The sequence below is a fragment of the Episyrphus balteatus genome, chromosome 1 (genome assembly GCF_945859705.1).
Source record: "Episyrphus balteatus chromosome 1, idEpiBalt1.1, whole genome shotgun sequence".
Classification (NCBI taxonomy): Eukaryota; Metazoa; Arthropoda; class Insecta; order Diptera; family Syrphidae; genus Episyrphus; species Episyrphus balteatus.
Window position 1 is genome coordinate 139,868,901 of NC_079134.1, and position 17,597 is coordinate 139,886,497.

Below are 17,597 nucleotides of genomic sequence, written 5' to 3' on the forward strand. Positions count from 1 at the left end.
TTTTGAAAAAATTTATTTAATTTATGTTTTAAAAAATCTTAGTTTTTAAGTTAATATTACTAAAACTTTTTGGAGCAAATTTTTTCGTTGAAATCGGTCTAGTTGTTTACCAGAAAGTCAAAAATCAAGAAAAAGGCTTTAGCTTTATGATAGGAACCTTAAATAACTGTTATAAAAAAATATTTATTTTTATTTTAAAAGAAGAATCTTATGACCGACAGAGTACATGTTTTTTTTAAATCAAAATCGTTTGAAACGTTTGGAGAAAAACGTTCATAAGGCAGACACCAGACACATTTAATTTTGATCATTAAAAATAGCACTGGTCAACAAGGTTTTTGTTAGAGCAGCTAAAATATAAATTTTTTTATAGGTTTGTAAATGGAATGTAAATGGAACGTTTGTGTCAAAATTTTAAAGTGATTGGTAAAGAACTTTTCGAAATTTGCTTTTAAAAGCAAATGAACACGAGATATACCAAACACGCTGATTTCAGATTAAGATTTCTCGAAGAAGAAAAGACATTAAAAAGATTTAAACGGATTTGGATAGACAATACTTAGTTCTTTTAGAAACCTTTACAAATTTAATTTAAGCAAATAACCAAACGCTAAGAGGTGATAGAATTTTTCTGACTTCGGATTCGAGCTCAACACACAAAAAACCTATAGAAAAGTATATCTTGCTTTATGTAACAAAAAAAAGTTTAATTTTGTTGACCAGTGTAATTTTTTACCGACTTCTAAAAATGAGGAGGTATTCATATTCAATTCGTCTGTATTTTTTTTTTTTATGTTTGTTACCTCATAACTTTGGACTGAGTGAACCAATTTTGATAATTCTTTTTGTATTGGAAAGCTGGTGCCCGCAGTATGGTTCAGTTCATTCGTTCAGTTCTATAGAAACTATGAGAAAAACCATAAAACCCAGTTTTATGGCTATGGAAGTCGGTTTTGTTTTTTTTATAAAAATGATTATTAGAGAATGAATGAAATGAACTCATGGCTTCACGAAAACCAAGTGATTGAATAACTTTAGGTTTTAAAGGCAAAATTAATTTCTGGAAGTATTGTTTCAAAACATTTTGAAAATATTATTTCCTATTAAAACAAAATTGAAAGACAAATAATATTTTCTAATTTTTAATTGTTTTTTTATAATCAAATTATTCTTAAAAATGTAGATATGCTAAATAAATATTTCATCTAAAAGAAAAACTACAATAAAAGAAAATAATCTCAGCTAACTTCTACACTTTCGTCATTTTGAATTTCAGTGGTCCTTCAGGTGCATACATAAACGTAACAGCATATTCCAGAGGTTCATGTTTAAATTCCAACTTGTAGTTTCTTATAAGCTGTAGAAACATAAAAAAAATAGTTATTAAGGTTTTAAAAAATACCATCTTCAAAATCTTACTTTTGATAGTAAAATTTGCATTTCTAAATCAGCAAACCTCCGACCTAAGCACATGCGGGCACCATAGCCATATGGCAGTGAAGCAAATGGATGTAATTTTCCTTCACCTTGATTTGCCTTCAACCAACGTTCGGGTTTGAAAGTTCCCGCATCAGTAACATATTCTTCCATATTGCCAGTAACAATTGTTGGAAATACAGCTTGTACCTAAAGAAAATAGTAAAATCATTTCTATGATTCTGACTTCATGAAAATTAAGTAATCGTTACCCCTTTTGGAATTTGATAACCACATATCACAGTATCTTCCTGTAAAGTCCTTCCATTTCCAATTACCGTACTATAAACTCTGAAAACTTCTCGGATAAAAGCTTTTAAATAATGCATTTGGTCTAAAAGTTGAATTGTTAAAGGTGTATCAGGATTGGGCAGTACTCTTCTAAGTTCTTCACGAACTTTTTCTTGTTCTTCAGGTCGAGTGGCCAATTGGTATAACATCGAACAAACTGCCATGGATATCTTAACCAAATATTCAAAAAGCATATTCGGAGTTTTTGAAAAGTGAAAATAAGAAAATTCAAAAAGTTCTACCGTGTCAATTCCAACGAGAATCAAATCCAATGCCATAATTGTAGCGATTTTCTCGTCTTTTTCCGAAAGGATAACCTTTTCCAAAAGAGAAGGTTCTCCAGTTTGGGTGTAGCCCTCTGACTTCATACGATCGGTGGCACTTTTTATGTATTTCATACAAACTCTGAAGAAGATTTTTTATCAAAACAAACCTCTGTTAAATGTTTTAAACAACTTACTCAACAAAGAAATTCATATTATTCACATAACGCGTCCATAACGGTGTTGGAAAATATCTCCAAAATGGAGCTTTTAATTCTAAAGTTGCAACATTACGTAACGCATATTTGGCAGCATTGATAATTTGTTGAGGTTCTGAATCTTCAGAGAGGTTTGGTTCTAAACAACCTAAACGAGCATCAAGGGCAACACGTCCAATACCTGAAAAGTTTTGTTGGTCAAATTTTATAGTAACGCAATAAAGACCTGGGCCTAATATTTTTTCTTACACTCCAGAGACCATTTATGAATTTCATTATCAAAATCATCAGGCAGTTCAGAATTTTCATCAAGTAAAGTCTCACATCTTTTTAAGAAATCATTGGTAACTTCTTCCAATGGATCTAGATATCGACGGACTGTTGATAGCTGAAGGACTGGTTTTTGTACTCGTGATCGGAATTGGCGCCAAGGTTCTCCGTGACTGAAATAAATTTCATATAGTTTAATAAGTTAAAAATTTGAAGGATTAAGATAACAATTTAAGAACATACACTCCAACAACTCCACCTAAATCTCCGAAGAAATCCTTCCGTACTACTGATTTGTATTTAACTAAACTTGGCATAGAGGGTCGGAATGGTGTTGGCCCTTCATTTCTGTAGCACTGAAAATACAAAAAAAAAAATCTATTTTTGTAAATAAAATACTATAAAATGAAATGAGAAAAATAAATAACAAAATATACATAGCTATTTGAAATTGCGTTATTTTAAAAAGTGACACACTTCATTTCCAAAAAATAATGCGCGTTATTTAAAAAAAAAGTGGCTCAAGTTACTTTCAAAAGTGACACGGGTCATTTTCACTAGAGACGAGCGTTATTTTCAAAAGTGACAAGAGTCATTTTCAAAAGTGACGTGAATCTTTTTCAAAATTTTAGTGGCATTATCTTGATAAAAGTAACGCTCGTAATTGTATAAAAGTGACTCGCGATATTTTTTAAAGTAATTAAAATTTAAAAGTGACCTACGTCATTTTCCAAAGTGACGCACTCCATTTTCAAAAAGTAACGCGCTATATTTTCGAATTCAACTTATGTCGAAATGAGAAAAATGAAGAAAAAAACATAACTATTTGAAATTGCGTTATTTTAAAAGTGATATGCATTATTTTTTAAAGTGCCATTCGTCATTTTCAAAAGTGACACACTTCATTTCCAAAAAATGATGCGCGTTATTTTTTAAAAAGTGACTCAAGTTACTTTCAAAAGTGACACGGGTCATTTTCACAAGTGGCTAGCGTTATTTTCAAAAGTGACAAGTGTGATCATTTTCAAAATTTGAGTTGCATTATTTTGATAAAAGTGACGCTCGCTTTTTTCAAAAAAGTGATCTGCGCTATTTTTAAAAGCAACAGTCGTCAATTTAAAAGTGACGCACGTCATTTTCAAAAGTGACGCATGTCATTTTCAAAAAGTAACGCGCGTTGTTTTAAAAAGTGACTCAAGTTACATTTAAAAGTGACGTGGGTCATTTTCACAAGAAGTGACAAGCGTTATTTTCAAAAGTGACGTGAATCTTTTTTAAAATTTGAGTTGCATTGATTTGATAAAAGTGACGCTCGTTATTTCAAAAAAATTACTCGCGATATTTTTAAAAGTAACACACGCCACAACACCCACGTTTAAAAGTGACGCACGTCATTTTCAGTTGTGACGCGCTCCATTTTCAAAAAGTAACGCGAGTTATTTTAAAAAGTTACTCACATCACTTTCAAAAGTGAGGCACTTCATTTTCAAAAGGTGACGTGCGTCTTTTTCACAAGTGACTAGCGTTATTTCAAAAGTGACGCTAATCTTTTAAAAGTGACGCTCGTTACCTAGTTAATGATGTGAATAAACATTTCCTTCAAAAAAGGTTTGGGTGAAAACTAGCACTAAAAAACTTTAACGATCGCTGTCGGAATCTTTGCCGTTATTGTACTGTGAATATATTTTTTTTTTCAGTGTAGATAGAAAAAAATTTAATACCCAACAATGTATGTAGCTTCCTATGTATATAAGGAAAACATTATTTATTCACTTGCATTCCATAAATAAAATTATTCAATTTTATATATTTTAAGTGAGAAATATTAAGTGCGTCTCTTAACTGTATATATCTTAATAGTTAGCATGCAGCCAATTCATCAGGGAAAACATGTTTTGCATAACAATAACTCTCCATCAGCTATTATCTACTCGAATTTTATTCATAAAAATGCCAGATGTATAACTCGGAGCTTAAAGAGTATTTTCTTTATATTTTTGCTTTTGGCATTGAACTTTCTACCAAATACAAAAAAAAAAGAAAAACACAAATAAATTAAAAATAATTGGGATTGGTCATGATATTTGATATTGAGAAGCTTTAGCTTTATCTTTGAATGAAATGGATGAATTTTGTTTAAAGCCTTTTTCAGGTCGCAGAAAAAAAATGTTTCATATGAACGCATTATTCAATATTTTTAAGATTTATTTTGCGTTTTTTGTCTGATACTGCAAGTTGTTATGAAAAAAGTTATTAGATTGTGAACTTTTTACCTTTTCAATTTCATCAACGTCATAGATAAAGAGCAAATCTGGTCGGCCTATTAATCCGCTAAAACGTACTATTCGTCCATATCTCTCGTGTAAAAGTGATGAAATTTTGGCAACATCGGAAATAGTGTACTGTCCAATTATTGGCATCATTCTAAAAAAAAAAAAAACAAATTATTAAGTTTTTGGGAATTTTGTTTAGTAGGTATTAATTTTCAAGTTACAAGTTTGAAAAATAAAATGATAAGAAATTAATGGACTTTATGAATTGTAAAAATTAAAAACACATTTCAGGTAAAAGATAAAAGCAGAAAAACCTTACAGAAAAAATTATATGTATTTACATTTCATTGAAATTCTATAAAACTTTTCTTTTCATCGAAAACAAAAATTTCACACTTACTATCTAAATGAATGCGCTGCAAGTAACTGATGTTTACCTCAATCATATTCTAAAGAAGTATTAATAAGTCACATCGACTTAAGAGTCATTTATTGCATAATTGAATTATTCAACGTGTGTATACGAGTATTTAAAAAAGAAAATAATAGGGGTATTAATGCAACTATGTAAACACTGGGTAGAGTAAGGTCGGTGAATATGGACCAGCAACCATATTTTTGCTAATAAAACCGATAAATTTAACGTTTTACCATTCTTATGAATAATTAAAAAATTCACTTTACGAATAATAAAAAATAAAATAATAAAAAATGCACTTTATAAAAAAATTAAAAAAAAAATATTATTGAAGAAACTCAAAAACCTTAAAAATAAAAAGTAGGAGGTACCTAATTTGGACCACTTAGAATTTTCTCAGAAGAAGGTGGGAAAACTAACTTAAAGTTAACTAAACTTCCAGTATCGGGGTTTTTAATTTTGTATAAAATTAATGAACGTAGTTTTTCGCTTTAAAAAGCCACAACATTTGGATCTAACCATCTCCATCGCTCTTTTTATAGCCTACGGATCTCAAGTTTTCCGTTTCGTATATTTTCTTTTGTTTTCAAACTCATAGCGTGAAGTTAAATAGAAATATGGTTATTAATATAACTGCGGTAGTATGAACTAATATAACCCATAAATCCCATAAAATAATCCATAAAGCCCATGGTGGTCCATAATTCCCACAGTATACATTGTTTAAAAATAAATTTATTTAAAAAGGAGTCGGTAATGTTTAGAAGAACTGTCCTACTTTGAAATAAAAGCAACATATTGGTGGTCCATATTAGACGCATGGTCCATATACGCCATCCTTCTCTAATCTTGGTAAAATAGTGGGTAAATAAGTAGTAAACCAACTGTCAAATCCATATTACGCATTTACCACTTTACCACTTTAACCCAGAGTTGCTTCGAGATTTCAAAAAATTAAACGCAGAGTTCAAAAATAAAAAATTCATGAAAATCAGTCAACCTTTTTTCTACCATTAATATAAGTTATGGCCCAAAAAAATGTCCATTTTTTTAATTTCATTTTTCTTGAAAAAAAAAAGTACAAATTATGGAAGAAAAACCATACCTATTGAGTTATAAATTTAACAATATTTACTTTTACAGGTTTGAAACCCAAATTTGGATTAAATTGTTTGCAAATCACGGTAACACTGTGGTTTATCTTGTTAATGCAGTGGTATTTAAATTTTTAAAGCAGATTTATGGTAACTCAAAGAAATAAACTACCTATTAATTAAAATTAATTTTTTTGTGATTTAACTTCATAGGAGACTTACATTGTTCCTATATTTTCAAAAAGGAATATCAGAGAGCGTTATTATACATAATGTATGATTTTACAGATATAACTGAAATTTGCAGTAAAGTAACGCAGTTGTTTGGTTTTGATCACTTTGTGTTTAAACTGTCATAAATATAGAAATATCATTCCAAACATATCTCCTCTTAGTTAAAATTTCAAATAAAATAAATCAAATGCATTATAAAAAAAAAAAACATGTGAGTATATTTTTTGAATGCACTTGTACAAAAAGAATGATTTTTTTCTTTTGCTATAAATACTCTTCAATCTTTATCACCTCGTCGTCATCGTTCGTCTCGCATTTGAATGCTAACTAGATTGTCAACAACAAACAAAAACGTTAAGTGTCCAAATGACACTCATGTCCGTTTCACTGTCAGGGACACTATGCTCATTCAATGGCAATTTACACAATTAATTTGTCAAGGCCATTTGCGAATGATGGATTCGATTGTTGGTACTAGTAATAGGAATAGCAACGGATAAAAAGTGTGAGTAACTTATCTAGGTAATTAAATGGTACATTACAACATGTAAAATGTAAGATACCTAATCGGACTTGGAGAAAAAGCAAGTTATGCTGGGTATTTTAGAAAAGTCATTAGGATTTAGGAATAACAAAATGCTAATGGATTTTTTTTTCTTTTCATTCACTTGTTCCTACTGTTTATCTAACCACAAACATGAATAACTTAAATTTGTTGGTTTTGGAAGATCTGTTGGCCCAGCCCACTTACACAAAAATTATTTGCCTATTGGCTTTAACTTATGTTTGTAAAATGTACATTATACAAGTCCCCGAACCGAAATGGTAAGGATCACCCAAACGAAAAAAAAAAATTTACATACCAAAACAGTCGAAACATTCATAAAAATTTTGATTTTTTTTCTTTTTTAATTGTATATTTTTTTTTTGGTTGAGATAGGCATAAACACTGCTCTAAAGAAAAAAAAATGATTAAATTTCCTTCAAAATGCTGGGCTCACTAAATTTTTTAATTGAAATTGCCCTTACAATAATCCATCTTACTAATTTAATAATAATGACTTTTCAGTGAAGTAGAAAATTTTGAAAAGTAAAAAAAGTTTTTATATTTTTGTTTAACTTTGACCTCGATTATCTTTCAAATGGTTAGATAAATAAAAAAAGTTAATAAGACCTTTTTTTGTGAAGCAATTTGTTTCCTACAAGAATATGTCATGAGCGTTTGATTATTATAATTTTTCAATTTGTTACAAAATTAAGAACAAAAAACGAATTTTTAAAGATTTTCTCGATTTTTGGACCTCAAATATCTACTAAACGGTTAGATAATTCAAAAAAGTGTATTTAACCTTTTTTGTAGAGCGTTCAATTTTCTACAAGAATATTTAAAAAAATTGGCTAAAAAGTCAATTAATAAAAAAATTATTTTTTTTTGGTAAAAGCTTGATGTAAAAATGGAAAATTGAAAAGCGGAGGACCTTCTCATTAAGATAAAGAGCTCATATTTGGTGAGTATATTCTAGAGGTGTCTAGCAATCGAGTTTTCGAAGTACCAAATCAAAAAAACGAATTTCAATTTTTTTGACCCACCCTACTAACCAAAGTGGCCATTTGAATCTATCTTTTTTACCGACTTCCAAAAAGGAGGAGGTATTCAATTCTGTATTTTTTGTTTTTTTTTTGTGTTTGTTACTTCATAACTTTGGACTGAGTGAACCAATTTTGATAATTCTTTTTGTATTGGATAGCGATGTGGTCCTATTTCAATTTCGTTGAGTTTTAGCCATGGGAACTATAAGAAAAACCATAAAACCCTGCTTTTATCCATGGAAGTCGGTTTTGTTTTTTGATAAAAAAGATTATTTAGCATTTTTAGTTTTACTCAAGTAAAACAGAAACATATACATATCTCCTTTATGACTTGATCGAATTTGTTCTAATTTTGCACAATTATACTAAATAATAATTTATTCTTAGTAATATTGCATTCCAAGGCAGGTATTTTGTGAAAATATATTCTTGAATCATAAAAACATCGAAAAGGAAATCCATTTTTGTAGTAGGTACTTATTACCTCTATTACATTTTTTTCTAGATTTCTCAAAAACGACTCAACCAATTTTTTTTTTGCGAATGTCATCAACACATTTATATGCAATGCATGAATATTGTTGCATATTAAAAAGTCGATTTACGGACGATGATTTTACGTGATAACGTCATAAGAAAATAGGTTGTGTGCTTTTGTTAAAAAAAATGATCTAAAAGTCAATTTTTTTAAATAAAAAGCTTACAAAACATAACGCAATTTGAAAGTTAAATATTTTTTCTAAAGAATAAAGCCATACTTAAATTTTTACAATGCGTAAAAGGCATAAAAATAATTTATATTATAATATATATAATAATAATTTTTATTGAACCGAGTAAAAAAAAATCAAACTTTTTTCTTCTCGCACCATTAAATCCATTTTTTTTATATAAATTTGATACCATCTAAAAGCTTATTGTTTCAGCTCAAAATATTCATATCAAACATGTCTGCATGACATCTACAAAAAGAGATAGAATATTTTGAACCCAATCAATTTTCATCAAAAAAAGAGAGAAAATCAATCTTCCTTTTTTCAATTACTTTAAAGTCCATTTTTTTTAATGACAACCTTAAAAAAAATCGTCTGAAAGCTTACTATTTGTCTTTTATATGACGCTTCAATAATATTTCTACGATGCCTACAAGAAAAGTAAGAATTTTTTAGAGCCAACCATGTCGAAATTTCAAACTGAGAATACGGTACTTCCTACTCTGGTGTCTGATCTTGGGCAACAGATATCCACATATGTTTTTGAGGTATTTCTGAAGTTTTTTAATTTAACATTGTGTAGTTTGTTCGAAAAATTGATTAAAATAAAAACCTACCCAAAAATACCCCTAAAAAAGTAGTTGTTTTTCAAAAATTCGTATTTCAAAACGCAGTGACATAAAAAAAATCCGTAATAAACCCCTAATCTTTTATTTCATTATCTTTTGAATGGCATTTTTCAAATTGTCGAAAAAAATGTCCCGTATTAATAATTACTACTTTTTCAAGTATCTACCTCATGCTTTAGTTTTAAAAAAACCATTTATAACTTGGTTTTGAAATTTTGTAAATGTCATTGTCAGCCTTACAATACATTTATCTATTGATTAAAAGGAAATTCAACTTTTCACAACGTCGTATTTAAAAAAAAGCCATTTTTTTTACAATTTTGTTTACCCCTATTTACCCTATTAAATGATGAAATTTTTAAAAATCCTTCGTTACTATTTAACTTTAGGTTATTATCGTTCAAATAAGCTATAGAAATTTTTTTCTATCTCCAATAGTTTATTTTTAATTTTTAATTGAAATTTTTGCCGCACTGCTAAAAACTTCAGGTGGAACGGGAGAAAATGGCGTCACTTTTTCGTGGATTCTGCCATGGTTCATAGAAGACGTTATCACGTCAAAATAATCAGAAAACTATTTAAGTTTACAAGGAAATTAGAACACTTATGAAAATTTTTATTACACAACATTATTTAAACATTGTATATAAACTTGTTATTGTAGGTACATACTTAAAATAAAACACCAAAACGAGTGATGACGTGTGGCGTCATCTGAAAGTTCCCTTTAAAAAAATAAATATAGTGGAGATTCTACAACAATATTAACTTTACTACTTGTTGAACTCATTTTAAACTTCTATATTCAAACAAAATCCAATAAATATTTTCTTATATTGAAGTTCATCACTCCTCAATTTATACATAAGCAAACAACATTTACATTAACATAACACTTTTTGTTTTCTAAATAAAGATACTTTACGTATAGATACTAAGATACTATTACGAGAGTCTGAAGTGTGCTTAACTTGAGTTACACCTTTTGTTTTACTTCACATCCATTAAACGTAAACAATTATTTGCTTTTTGAGTAAGAAAAGTAAATTTACAGAAGATCAAGCCTGTTTTTTTATCGGTAGCTTTATTGACTGTCAATAATGTCTATTGGCTTAAGGATGCTCCAATTCATGTAAGCATATAGAGGAAATGAAGGCTTTCTCGACTTCTCGTTGAAGTTTCTTGGGTTAATAACAAATTGATAATTCAAACAGATTGTACAATAGCTTTCATTCAGTAAATAAATAATACTATACAGTCAATAAAGGATTGACACTATCACTTACATTTTTCATATTTCTTACACTTTAAACAATTTTTTCATCCAATTAAAATTTCCCGATTTGATGATTGGAATGTAATAATAAAAATAAAAGTGGAAGCAAATACTGTGTTGGAGCGGCGCTTCCAAGTCAAGTTAATTAACAACAAATTGTTACAAGATTCACAAGTAAAAACAGTCACCAGTGTGATATAGAGAGTGTTAACTTTTGGAGTAGAAAAGAAGAAGGAAACAAAAAGAAGAAGCAAAACGAAACAACAAAACTATTAAAATCATTCACTTGGATTCACAACTGTAATTTTGTGTATAAAATACAAAAGCTCTGATGTCAATTCCACAAAGAAAGTTGAATTTTTGTATCTGATTTTGTTTTTAAATTAGGTTAATTGTTTTTTATTTTACTCAAGTTGCGTGTTAAAAGAGGTGGACAAAAAATTTGTATTAAATTTTTTTTTAATAAAGAGAGATAAATTAAATAATGATTTATCTCTGTAAACGATCTTATGATAAATTTAAGTAATATATATAGATATTTAACACTTAAATAATTTACGGGCTTAAAAAAAATTTACAAATTATGGTAGATCACACCAAAAAACAATGCTAATTTCACTACCTGGATAGCTGCAAACTTTTCTTTCCTTTGAAAAAAAAAAACACTCTTCCACTTTGTTATTTTTTTATCAATAATCTTGAATCGTGTTAAATTTAACATTTTTACCATTTTATAAGGTTAACATTTTTTGCATAAAACTATTTTTTAGGGTGGTCTTATTGCATTGGATCTAGCAAAATGCATTCTCCCAATAAGGATGAAGGATCCCAAGAGTCTTTTAAAAAAAATTGGTTGGAATGGTTTTTTTTTCGCCTAAGAAACGAAGGGGGTTAAGGTCAACAACACAATAAAAAATTGTTTGTGGAATATAATCATATGACATATGTTTTCAAATGACATTAAAATAAGTCAACACGATTACTTTAAAAAAGTTATTTCCGATTGAACTTAAGGGTACTTGTTTTTTGTTTATTTTTTAAACTTGGTGATGAAAAAGTTTCGTTTTTTATAAAAACTGAGAATCTAAAAAGTCTGTAAAATTATCTTGAGTGAAATGGTGTTTTTTTTTAAAGAAAATATACAACTCAGAACTATATTATAATAGTACCAAAAAAAAACTATGAGAAAATGTTTCATTTACTACATGTAGGTACCAAAAATCTAAGCAGCCTATACAAATATTTTATGAGAAAGGGTGTTTTTTTTTTGGGAAAAAGATAAGGAAAATCAGAAATCAAGGGGCACGGTAGCGCCCAGCCAAGTTCTCTAGCAACTTTGGCACTACACCCTTATTTACAGGAAACAACTCAGGCCATTTTCGACCCCCCTCTAACTTCCACACCAAAGACGCTAGAAATTTGTTTACTTGGCAATTTTTGAAATAACTTTAAAAATCGGTAATTAAAAGAAAAATTGTCAAGAGAACAATCAAAATTTTATTGATACGAATTTGAACCCAAACTTTAGAACTTGGTACACTTTTACATCTCAGTACTTTTTGTGCCAGCATAATTTAAACATAGGAGAACTTGGCTCCTTTTTTTACAGTAATGTTTTTGTTATGATCAGTTCTTCTTGATTTTGTGTGCTTGATAGAGCCTGTTTTTTTGGATTTTATAGCTTATATTAATTGATGGAGGTTCTATAATATGATTTACCAGATACAATCCAGGACATTTCACTGATTCAATTAGCTACTTCACATTACGAACAACATGACGCTCCACCCCACTAAGGACACGCGTTTTAAGATTGGCTGATGAAGATTACGGTTATCATTGGATGGGAAGAAATGGACGTGTTCAATGATTTGCATATAGTTCTCCAAACTGCAATATATTGCCTTTTTTTATGAATAGGAGTGAAAAGCGTTACTCATTTGACATCAATAGCACTTCTTGTGGAACAAGAAGAATGTATTCTCCGAACCATTATTAAAAAAAGGGACAGTAGATAGAATTAATATTTCCAATAAAATAAAAAAAACGGGCTCTATTAAGAAGGTACACAAAATCAAGGAGCACACTTAAAATAATTGTTGTAAACAGAAATAAAGTTTAACTACAAAAATAAATTTTAAATTCGAAGCTATTTTTAACTTAAGCAAAAAAACACATTTTTCAGAGATTTTACCTGGTGCAGGTTTTCCCAAATATCATAAAATCTATAAGTATTGTGAACAAAATTTTTGTTCATTATTGTTTTCTTCATAAGAATAAATTTATAAAACACTATGTTTATAACACAGTTTTCGAAGAAATTCGGCCCCAAAGTCAAAAATTATCATGGGTAAGAAAATAAAATGCGCGACTGGGTCGCACGAACTTGCTCTTAGAGTTAAAGTTGCTTAAATTTTTAAGACTTTTTATACAGAAATTTGAAAAAAAAAATAAAATTCGTTTTAAAAAAAATAAAATAAAATCTGAAATCAAATTGCCCTCCAAAACAAGTATGCAATCGTTAGAGCCATTTAAAAAAAAAATCTAATTTTTTATGAATAATTTTTTGTAAAAAAAGTTTTAAAATAAAATTGGTATGCTATTTTGTAGAAATTACTAATCGGCATCTTAAAACAAAATTTCAAAAAAATTCAATGTCCCGTTTTCGAAAATTTGATTTTAAAAAAAAATTTTTTTTTTAAATCGAAAAATTATTTTTTTGAAAATTTCATTCTTTGTTTATGTTTTTATTTTATAGTTTCGGAGATAATCGGATTTGAAAAAAACGGTTCTATGGCAGGTACCGTTAATAATGATTTTCAAAAAAAATTTTTTCATTAGAAGATACACCTTAGCTTAAAACTAACATTTGATTTTTTTAAACAAAATCGTTAGAGCTGTTTTCGAGATATTTCAATTTTACTAAAATCGGTATATGACAAGTACCGTTATTTTTGGTCCAAAAAAATAAATTCCAAAGAACCCTCTGGAGAGTCGCCAAATAACGCTACACACCAAGTTTGACATAAATCAGTCCATCCGTTTAGGCTGTAGCTTCGTTTACACACAGACGGACTTCCGGGAACCACTTTTTTGGCATTCTCTACCATCGTAATGTCATGGAAAAATGTTATCTCAACTTTTTTTTTTTACGAATACATAACTTGATATATAGTACCTATATCGCAAGTAAAAATAATTCCATTTAAAAATTAATATCTGAGCAATAAGAAAAGATAATAACATTGCAGGTACAAAGAATAGCATTTCTTCTAAAGATCAAGACATTAATGAAGACTTTATCATAAGTATTAACGAAGTTATTAACATTAACATGAGTAAAGGCATACCAGAGTAAGCGTTTTCTTAAATCATCGCTAAAGGGTATCAACTTTGCAGATAGACGGTTACTGTAGAACTATTTCTTTCTTAGAATATACCCAAGAATCATCCTTCAAAATCTTCTTATCTCATCCCCACACGCTGTATACTAAAATTGCCTTTTCCAATTAAATTTTTCCAAAAATTACCAAAATTGGTCTGACTTTCTTAACAATTAATTTTTGGCGAGATCTAAGTTAAGCTCGATTTAACTAATCAAATTGTATGAGTTTATTGTAACACCTCTCTCTTTGTTTATTTATAAAACTAACCAACTTTGAGGAAGCTCGCTTCTCGGAAAAATTAGTTCCCTGCTTATGTATATCATTTTCTGCCTCATTTAAAAATCTAAATAGATGAATTTCAAAATATTAATTCAAAAATAAGTAAATTTTGTCAGTATGGGTGTTTTCATAAACGTCTGCCTAACTTAGGCCTGCGTTAGTCGTGTTCATAAAGTCAGATCTGCGATCAGACTAATTTAGTCCAACTGCAGTTCTGCTGTTCATAAACGTCAGCATGTCGTCAACATCGGGCAGATTGCGCAGCCAAAATTTTATTGCTGCAGAACTCAAGAAGAAATTTATTTGACTCTGATTCGATTTTTTTTTGTTAATAAATGTAAACATTGTTAAAAAAAAATTAAAAGCAAACATATTGATTAGGGTGGTGCAAAAAATGTTTCTTTTTTCATTTCTAGAAAAATTTAAATTTTAATGACACAGAAAATTTCTTAATCGTGTTTTTTGAGATAGTGAGTTTATATTAATTTTTTTCGTATTAGGGTGGCTCTAAATAATGTTATCTTCTAAAGTTGCTTGAAGAATTCCAAAAAAATCAACGTGGATATTGTTTTGACCAAATTATCGAAGAAAAAAAAATTACCATTAGGGTGGTTCAAATTTTTTTTTTTTTTTATTAATTACAAAAAAAATTATTTGTCACTGCAGAGAAAGTTTGTAAAACATAGGTTATGAAATATAATGTAAAATTGGATACGTATTTTCGAATTAGAGGGCTCAGAAAAATGCTATATTTAACATTTACGCTTGGAATTCAACCAAATTCAATTTAATTAATTTGGCATGAATTTAATAAAAACGCACTTAGAAAACTTTCTGTGCACTAAAAATCATTTTTTTTTTTCAAACGCATAAAAAAACTTTCTTGGACACCCTAATTAAAAATATTTTTTCCATAGATAATTTGTTTTAAATGTGAACTACTCGGTGTTTTTATTATTTTTTTTTAGAAGAAAGTATTTTTTTTTTAGCCACCCTAATGTAACACGGTTTACAAATTTTTCGTGTTATTAAAATCAATATTTTCGGGAACTGAAAAAGAAATATTTTTTTGCTTAAACAAAACTCATTCTGTGGTAATTTTATTATATTTTTTTTCTGACGTTTATGGACACTCAGTGACTGCTGAAAATTGTACCAACGCAGGCCTGCAAACATTCTGCAGAATTGGTGTGTTCATTAATGCAGCAAAGCAGAAAGACGATTGGACAGACGCAGATTTCCGACGTTTATGAAAACACCCTATACAACAGTCTCCTTAATAAAACAATTATTTCAAACTTAATTTCAACCTTAATTCTAGTTAGCACTTTGCATTGGTTCCGAAATCATATTAAAATTCATCTGAGCAAATCGACCTCAATTCCTTTTAGCCAAAAACTTCATTTTATTAATCCACACCAAACTGTATATCCAAAAAAAAAAAACAAGATCTTGCGACGACGATGAGAATTAATTAAAAAAAAAAGGTATAAACTTCCACATGTTGTCGAAATTCATTGAAGGAGAACGAACACAAAAACGGGTTATAGCCAACTCAGAGAGAGAGATTGTTAAAACATTAAAATGCTTAACCATTAAAATGTTCAAAAAGAATTTTATAAACTTACCGCCATGTATTACCAAGAATTGGTAATGGTTTTGGCCCAGGTACTTCATTGTATGGCAATGCATTTTCCCATTCTTTGCTAGATGAAACATCTGTGGCGCTAGAAGCACTAGTTGCAGTTGCAGCATGTGGGCATGTTGTAGATCGCTGACGTTGTTGGGAAACAAGTGAAATTTCGGGAAAGGTTGTTGACAGTAGGCATTTGGTTTTGTTAAAAATTGGTGAAGATCTCATTGTGAAGACTTTTTGTCACTAGATTTTTAAAACTAGGTATTTCATAAATTTATCAACAAGAACAAGATTTTCTATCTTTGGTCGTACCTTTAAATAAAAGAATAAAACTGAATGAATAAAAGTGGAAATGAAACAACTCGCGTTGTAGTGCTGATTGGAATTCACTTTTTCACTTCACTTTCTTTTTGCCGAATTCAAGATATCAATTTGCATTCAGATATAAACCAATCGCGTGCAGGTTAAAGTGGATAGGAAAAGTATCTTTCGGGGTGAAGTAGTAAAAGTATCTTTTGAAGCTAAAAAACCCGTTAACGTCCACACACTGCCATCGACGCTTTTCGACTGAATACCATTCAAAAAAAGACTTGAATGCTTTGAGCCAAAATACAAAAAATACGTGCATAAGTTGGCCCGTGCTAATGTTTAGTATGTTACCAAATCAACAAGTTTCAGTGACTCGCCCGTCAGATCGGGCAAACAAGCTTTTTTTTTCGTCAGGTACGCGCGTAATATCAACAAAGTTGAAGTTAACTTGTTGCTTTGGTGGTCCGGTTGGTTCTAAATTTATGTTGATAAGTTTGCAAAGAAGAGTATCTCTGATGAATTGAGAGAAAAAATGAAGATGAACTTGTGTATATTTTTTTGAGTAGTTCGATGGTCGAGTTAGATACATTTCTATTCGAAAGCTTTTATGGGAAGTATTCAAATTAAAGCAACGTTATGCACAAATACACTTCGCATCACGAAGATTGGTTCAGTTGTACAAAAAAAATTGAAAATTATTTGGTCCAAGTTAAAATTTGTAAGAGTTTAATTTAAAAAAGGGTCACTGTGGCGTATTCGTAATATTTTTTTTTTCTATTTAAAAACATTAATGGTAAAGAACATAGTTTCTTATTTCATAGAGTTTAAAGCGACCATTTGATGTCTCACTAGATTGATTTAGAGGGCATTTTCAAAATGCATTTTTTTCGTTACTGATTGTATTTTTTTTTTTCGAAAAATTCAAAAACTCAATTTTTGAACCAAAATGGAGAGGCCGGTTCACGCCGAGCTCATATCTTTAATTAAAAACTTGTTTCGAAGCCTGAATCCAAAGATGTCTGCTTTCGAGATCCGAAAAGAATATGTTCGGGTTCAAATAATTCTGCAACCAGACCTCAAAGGAAATTTTGGTTTTGATTCATTAATGAAGCTCAAAGAGACCTTTCTTTTGATGGGTCAATCGATTGATGTGGAGGAGATTTTTCAAAATTCATTTTTTTTTCGACAAGAGGTACCCCTTGTATTTTTTTCAAAAAATTGAAAAAAATAAATGTTTAATTT

At 29.4% G+C, this 17,597-nt stretch overlaps 2 protein-coding genes across 2 annotated transcripts in view; both read right to left on the bottom strand.

The window, feature by feature from the left end:
• LOC129907187 (protein stand still) overlaps positions 1–17,597 on the bottom strand; it is a 123,201-nt gene that overhangs the window by 6,629 nt on the left and 98,975 nt on the right. The window lies entirely within an intron of this gene.
• Positions 1,226–16,905, bottom strand: LOC129907202 (probable cytochrome P450 301a1, mitochondrial). The gene is made up of 9 exons (XM_055983301.1): positions 16,039–16,905; positions 4,792–4,942; positions 2,762–2,874; positions 2,498–2,691; positions 2,228–2,429; positions 2,010–2,172; positions 1,689–1,937; positions 1,420–1,626; positions 1,226–1,357 (listed from the first exon to the last, which is right to left on the bottom strand). Exons 1-9 carry the CDS (start codon positions 16,269–16,271, stop codon positions 1,250–1,252), a joined length of 1,620 nt encoding a protein of 539 aa, XP_055839276.1. The 5' UTR covers positions 16,272–16,905; the 3' UTR covers positions 1,226–1,249.